The 7,424-nt window shown below is 45.0% G+C and overlaps 1 protein-coding gene across 1 annotated transcript in view; it reads left to right on the top strand.

Moving 5' to 3' along the window:
• Window positions 1–5,515, top strand: part of ACER1 (alkaline ceramidase 1) — a 116,679-nt gene extending 111,164 nt beyond the window's left edge. The window contains exons 7-8 of the mRNA XM_030219763.1: window positions 423–560; window positions 4,828–5,515. Of these exons, the coding sequence (XP_030075623.1) occupies window positions 423–560; window positions 4,828–5,002 (313 nt within the window). The 3' untranslated portion in view covers window positions 5,003–5,515. The remainder of the gene's footprint in view (window positions 1–422; window positions 561–4,827) is intronic.
• The last annotated feature ends 1,909 nt before the right edge of the window (window positions 5,516–7,424 follow it).

A 7,424-nucleotide genomic window follows, 5' to 3' on the forward strand; every position in this document is an offset into this window, starting at 1 on the left:
TTCTGCAGTGATTAATAGATGTAGTATTAGGTGTTGTTGGACTAGACGTGACAGATCATGACAATCCCAGAGGGAACAAGAGCAAACATTCTCCATCTCCTATTAGTAAGTATCCCCTGTAGGATAATATTTGTTCACCCCTTGCTCACGTTATATGGTATTCTTTACTATTACTGCTGGATCATGAACTGGCCCAACTGCTTTTGAATGTATTGGTTTTTTTTTTTTTCTGACAGCATTCATGGACCTGGAATGGAAGCATCTTCAATTTATTGATTTTGTTTTTCATGGGATCCTGTTGTGGGGGGGGGGGGGGTTCCCTGTTCCTTTGTTACTGTATTGATTTTTCTGTTTCACAGCATTCTACATTATTTTTTCTGTTTCTGTTCTTTTTTTCATATTTTCCTGCATTTTTCCTTCAGGTGCACAAACCCACGCATTCACCATTTAACAGTTGTAACAGTGTTCTGGTGGGTTTTGGCTATTACATGTTGGATAAGTGACCGTGTGCTCTGCGAATTCTGGAGAGGGATCAGTTTTCCTTATCTTCACAGTTTCTGGTAAGACCAACCTTCTGGGATAAGGAATGACTGTTGGTGAAAGACTGCATCCCTATACTAGTCCATTGAACTACTCAGTCCTAGACATGACAGGTTTTGTACCCCTGTTTCCTTCCTCCGAGCCACTAAATCCCAAAGATGACATGCTCTGCATTTTTGCATCTATCCTCTGGATCATCTTCCTGCTGGCTCTACCAGTGACCCTCTGTGCTTTTCACACCTGGCCTCATTTTTCTTTCCCCCTAAACGCACCTCTCCTTTCCCCCCATTCTCTCTCTCTCTGTGGATAACACTCTCATCGTCCCTGTCTCATTGGTTCGTAACCTTTGGGTCATCTTTGACTACTCCTTTTCTTTCTCTGCACATATCCAACAGACTGCTAAAACCTGTTGTTTCTTTCTCTTTAATATCACCAAAATTTGTACCTTTCTTTCTGAGCACACTACCAAAACCATTATCCACACTCTTCTCACCTCTCGCTAACAGGCTCATTTTCGAAAGAGAAGGACGCCCATCTTTCGACACAAATCGGAAGATGGGCATCCTTCTCACAGGGTCGCCCAAAGCGGCATAATCGAAAGCCGATTTTAGACGTCCCCAACTGCTTTCCGTTGCGGGGACGACCAAAGTTCACGGGGCGTGTCAGAGGCATACCAAAGGCAGGGCTTGGGCATGCCTAACACATGGGCGTCCTTGACCCATAATGGAAAAAAAGGGCGTCCCTGATGAGCACTTGGACGACTTTACCTGGTCCTGTTTTTCTTATGAATAAGCCACAAAAAGGTACCTGAACTGACCAGATGACCACTGGAGAGAATTGGGGATCACCTCCCCTTACTCCACCAGTGATCACCCCCTCCCACCCTCAAAACACATCTTTAAAAATATTTTGTGCCAGCCTCTATGCCAGCCTCATATGTCATGCTCAGGTCCATCACAGCAGTATGCAGGTCCCTGGAACAGTTTTAGTGGGTGCAGTGTACATCAGGCAAGCGGACCCAGCCCCCCCTCCCCCCCCCACCTGTTACACTTGTGGTGGCAAATGTGAGCCCTCCAAAACCCACCAGAAACCCACTGTACCCACATCTAGGTGCCCCCCTTCACCCGTATGGGCTATGGTAGTGGTGTACAGTTGTAGGTAGTGGGGTTTGGGGGGCTCAGCACACAAAGTAAGGGAGCTATGTACCTGGGAGCAATTTATGAAGTCCACTGCAGTGCCCCCCAGGGTGCCCGGTTGGTGTTCAGGCATGTCATGGGGAACAGTGCACTACGAATGCTGTCTCCTCCCAAGACCAAAGGGCTTGCATTTGGTCATTTCTGAGATGGGCGTCCTTGGTTTCCATTATTGCCGAAAATCAGAAACAACCAAGTCTAGGGACGACCATCTCTAAGGACGACCTAAATGTCAATATTTGGGTGTCTCCAACCGTATTATCAAAACGAAAGATGGACGTCCATCTTGTTTCGATAATACAGGTTTCTCAGCAAAACTTGGGCGTCCCTTTTGATTATGCCCCTCTAAGACTACTAAAACTTGCTTTTCACAGGTCTCCCATTAACAGGGCCAGTCTTAGGCAGAGGCGACCGAGGCGGCTGCATAGGTCCCCGCACCTAAGGGGGCCCCGCACGGTGCGCCTCAACTCTGCCTCGCTTGTGCCTCGGCTGACCGCTCTGACCTCCGCCGCTGCTCGCCTGAGATGATCCCCATTCATTTCCGCGGCCCGGCCGCTCCGCTCCCACCACGCGCCACCACTGGCGCGGCGCCCACCCCCGGCTTGGGCCCGCTGAGCCCGCCGTCAGCTCCCATTAAGTCACCGGACCTCGGCGACTAACTGAGCGATGCCAGCGAGGCATGAGCCAGCCAAGGCAGCGACGGCCCTGCCCCCAACGGTGACAGTTGCAGCGCGATGGCTCCAGGATCCAGCTTCCCACTCAATGTCCCGCCTTCTGATGTATTTCCTGTTTCCGGACCGCGAGGGCAGGAGTCACTGAGCGGGAAAAGTTCTGGAGCCTGGTCGGAGGTGGTGAGGACGTGAGGTGAGCCATCGTCGCTGACGCCAACAGTTCAGAATCGGGATTCCATGCAGGCAGGAGGCAGCAAGCCAGGTATGAATATGAATAGATAGCTTTTTTTCTATAGGAAGAAGTCCTGTTGCTGCCTGGTGACCACTTTGACGAGACAGAGGGAAGGGGTAAGCGAGGGACTGAGGACTGGAGGGAGGGGCAGAAAGTGAGTGAGGGGTTCAGAGGAGAAATCAGGCATGGTGCTGGTCTACCTACATGTGGATTTTAACTCCTCATTCACACCCCCCCTCCAGGAAACTGAGAAGAACAGGCAGGCAGTATGGAAAAGTCTCTCTCCAGAGGAGTCAGCTGATTCTGATGGAGGAAGAACCTTTTTAAATTAAAGTACTGTCCGTTAGTAACACCAGAATTATTTCAGAAACTAGTAGACCAGTCTGATGTCCTCCTGATTGCTGATATCACGGTTCATGAGATCATTGGTCCATGCTAGGCTTTCCTTAAAAGTGGGCAGGCGATTCCAGTCAGGTTTCTGGGATTTTTCCACCCCCAAATTTTGACACCTGGGCAACTGCCTAGTTCATTTAATGAAAGGACTAGCCTGGCTTGAACCCAGAAAGCCTGAAAAAAGAAAACCCACTGTGTATCTGTAACCCATGATACATTTGTATTTCACCTACTACTAGGCAGATTACAAATGAACATACATACACAATAAAAGATAAAAACAAACAGATCTGTACATTAATCAGAAAAAAGATCCAAGCATCAGCTCAATGCTTTTTCAAACAAGTAGCCTGATGACTAGTGCAATGGCCTGAGAACTGGAGAACTGGGTTCAATTCCCACTGCAGCTCCTGGTGAGTCCAAACAAGTCACTTCAAGTTTCATGTTTATGCACCTTAATTTTATTAATTCTTCCTTCTGAGCCTTACTTACCTCTTTTTTGGCTACTTGCCTCTCTGGTTTGATGGGTTACAGGGGAATTTGAAAGTACTGGATCTTTTCTTAATATTTTTCCTTTATTCTCCTTTGTTATGAGAATTGGAACTACTAATTGTAGTGGACTTGAACTGAATAATTTCTGGGGAGGGGAGGTTTCATGATAGCATTGTGCTTATTATTTCAATCAGTTTTTTTCTACAAGTTTAGCTTCATTTGTCTTTATTTGAAATTTCATAAATTATCTTATCACTAGGGCGGAGATATGGTGGGGGCGGGGCTAGGGTGGGGTCCCACCAAATTGGTCTGCATAGGGCCCCGCACTTGCTAAGACCGGCCCTGCCCATTAAGCTATCTCTCTCCCCTTCAATCTGTTCAAAATTCTGCTGTACGACTTATATTCCGCCAGTGTCGCTATGCTCATATTAGCCCTCTCCTCAAGTCACTTCATTGGCTCCCTATCAATTTCCATATACAATTCAAACTCCTCTTATTGACTCACAAGTGCATTCACTCTGCAGCTCCTCAGTACCTCGCTACTCTTATTTCTCCCTATACTCCTTCCAGGGAACTCCATTCATGGGGTAAATCTCTCTTATCTGTACCCTTCTCCTCCACTGCCAACTCCAGACTCTGTTCCTTTTATCTTGCTGCACCATACGCCTGGAATAGACTTCCTGAATCAGTTCGTCAAGTTCCAGCTCTGGCCATCTTCAAATCTAGGCTACAAGCCCACCTTTTTGAGGCTGCTTTAAACTCCTAACTCCACTTGTTCAGTATCCATGTCTGTTTTGTCATTCCCACTTTAAGTAATTCCCTTATTTGTCCTGTTTGTCTGTCTTGATTAGATTGTAAGCTCTGTCGAGCAGGCACTGTCTCTTACATGTTCAGTGTACAGCGTTGAGTACATCTAGTAGCAATACAGAAATTATAAGTAGTAGTAATAGTAGTAGTACTTTTCAGCTGCTGCTATTGACTTATGCAAATGAGCCCCCCTTCCACTGAGTCTGCACGTGGTCCTGCATTACTCACAGGCCACCTCTGAGTCATCTAGTCCTAGAGATGACAAGCTCTGCATCCCTTTGCCCATCCCTTGAGCCCTCCTGTCCTAGAATTGAAATGCTCTATGTATCCTTATGCTCATTCCTTGAACTATCCAGTCCTGAAGAGGAAAGCTCTGTGTGTCAATACCAAACTGACACACCACTTTCTTTAACCAATGTAGATAACTAGTGGTGGGTTTTGTCATTTGTCATGGCTATGTCTCATCTGCAAATCACCCTTTTCCATTATTATCTTACAGGCATGTCCTTATCACCATCACAGTGGTTCACAGCACTGCACTCTTCACATACTTTGATGCCATTCATGAAATTCCAGAATGCTTGCCCGAAGTCCAATATTGGCCCTGTAATTCCTGGTTGGTCGGTCTGCCCTATCTGACTGTTCAAAGCAGCAGAAAGCTGAAGGACTGCTGAACATGCCTGGACTTATACAGAATTTACACCTGACTGGTGTATTTTTGTACCTTCCTGCTCCCAAGTCCCTTGCCTTATGTTTGGGTATGTTGTTGTGTCTTTATAGGTATGGGATACTCGGACAAAGGATATGTAAGGGCCAGTACAGTATAAGGAAATCAGTGCAGTATAATGATCCGCTCTTATGACACCCTCACATTTTATTCAATAAATTAATTTTTTAAATTATTTTAATGTAAAAATGTTATTCAACCTTCCCTAGCTTACCTTGAGTGCCAATACATGGCTGAGTGGTCTAGAATAGGAAATCTATTCCTACAGGGAGACAAAACAGGGTCCTTAAAAAGATACTGTGGTTACACCATTTTTCTTTGGAAACAGGGAAATTACTGTGTTTGAACACATAGTTGGGGACAGGAAGAAAATTGTCTGTATCACTAAGTGCCACTCTGTACACTATCCATTATGTCTGCCAGATTTGTATGTCTTCATAAATGTGGCCAGTTTTCATTAGAGGCTTTTTGGTGTTAGCTGCCTCTGCTGGCAAATGTTAGCATAATTTCCAGGGCTGACTCAGGAGTTATGGTTCCCTGAGCCAGCTTCTGTTTTTGTGTCCCCATCATGGCATGTGTCTCCATACAGAAATCATACTATGAGACTGACCCCAAATTGGAAGGAGGCCAGCATTGTAGCTTAAATACTGTTGCTTACACCCAGTTTTTTAAACTAAAGTACTTCACATATTTAGATCCCAGCACTCCTTTTCCTAAAGCTTTTTGAACTTCTGCTGTGGTTACAAAAAAAGTTCCAGGTTTGTTTTTATTTGATATACTGCTCATGAAAGACCTTTCAGAGTGGTTTATATTTATTTATTTATTTATTTGGATTGTGCTCAAACTTTTTTTTGTAGTAGCTCAAGATGGATTACATTATGGTACACTGGGTATTTCCCTGTCGGGCTCACAGGCTCAGAGGCATTAGAGTAAAGGGGACAGCCCGGGCTGTCAATGTCAGCCCCAGGGGTTCAGTGGACCCCCAGACTCCACACACAAATAAAAACCAGCCTGGTGGTCCAGTAGGACCCCATCCTCACTCCTCTGCCACTGCTGCAGGTCCAGTGTGATCCGCAACAGGGGGCCTGACTTGATCCTCCCCCACCGAAAAGCTTTCCCTGGTGGGCTAGAGGTGGAGGGATCCCCCCCAACCCAACCCCCTCCCCAGTACCTTAGAATTTGGAGGAGGAGAGACTAAGCACTTCCTTCTTGGTGGGCACCATCTCAAAATGGCGGCACCCTGCCCTACCCAGTGCATCATGGGATGCATGGGGCGAGGTTTAAGTTTATTATTTATTTTAAAAATGTATATGTCCCCTAAAACTAAGCAGTTTATTAAAAAAAAATAATAATCATGTCCTACATACATAAAACACAATTTCTATTATAATCACAGTACCAGCCCACAATACAGCAAAGGGCATAATGTTCCTGAAACTCAATAAATTAATGCAGTCACAAACAGCTGTGTTTTAAGAAACTTCTTAAATTACATCACATTGCTGCAATGCCACAAACGTCCTTTAAGAGCATTCCATAGCTGTGTACCAAAGAAAAGGTTCTGGTTTGCGTATAACCTGTCTGCAAGACTGGATCCAAGGGCATCTGAATCATTCTTTCTGATCTCAAGTGTCCTTTCAGATGATACACTTTCAGGACTTGTTGGAAATACACAGGGGCAACAGCATAGATAGTTTGATGCACCAACATCAACACTTTATATTGCAAGATTAGTAACCAGTGCAAATCTTTAAGAACCAGTAAAACAGATGACTATTTTGATACACCAACAATAAGTCTTGCTGCAGCATTCTGCACCACTTGCAATGCCCTGAGTCGAGGAGATGACAAACTAAGATACAGGGCATTACAGTAGTCTAACCGAGACAATATCAAACTTTGCACCACAAGTCTAAGATCATACAAAGTTAGCATGGGTCTTAATCTGTGCAAAAGATTTGACTGAAAAAAAACTCAGCTATACTACCTTAGAGATTTTGCACACTCATTTCAATGCACAATCCAAATGAACACCTAATGACCTCATTTCTTTTTGCACAGCGATATATCTATCCCCTAAATTCACATGATCAGGCTACATATCATACCCACTTCTTCCCACAATTATTACTTCAGTTTTAGCAACATTCAGGACCAAACTATTCTGCATCATCCAAATCCTTACTCGTTACATGAAAAAACCTGTGCTGGGGAAAACAAAATGAACATCATCAGCCTATACATGATAAGAAACACCTAGAGATTCAAACAGTGCTCCCAACTGGTCCAAAAAATATTAAATAGAGACGCCGATAAAGCTGAACCCTGTGGTACACCACGCTCCACCACAACTTCTTCAGAAACCTGTG

Source organism: Microcaecilia unicolor, chromosome 11 (genome assembly GCF_901765095.1).
Source record: "Microcaecilia unicolor chromosome 11, aMicUni1.1, whole genome shotgun sequence".
In the NCBI taxonomy this organism is placed as follows: domain Eukaryota; kingdom Metazoa; phylum Chordata; class Amphibia; order Gymnophiona; family Siphonopidae; genus Microcaecilia; species Microcaecilia unicolor.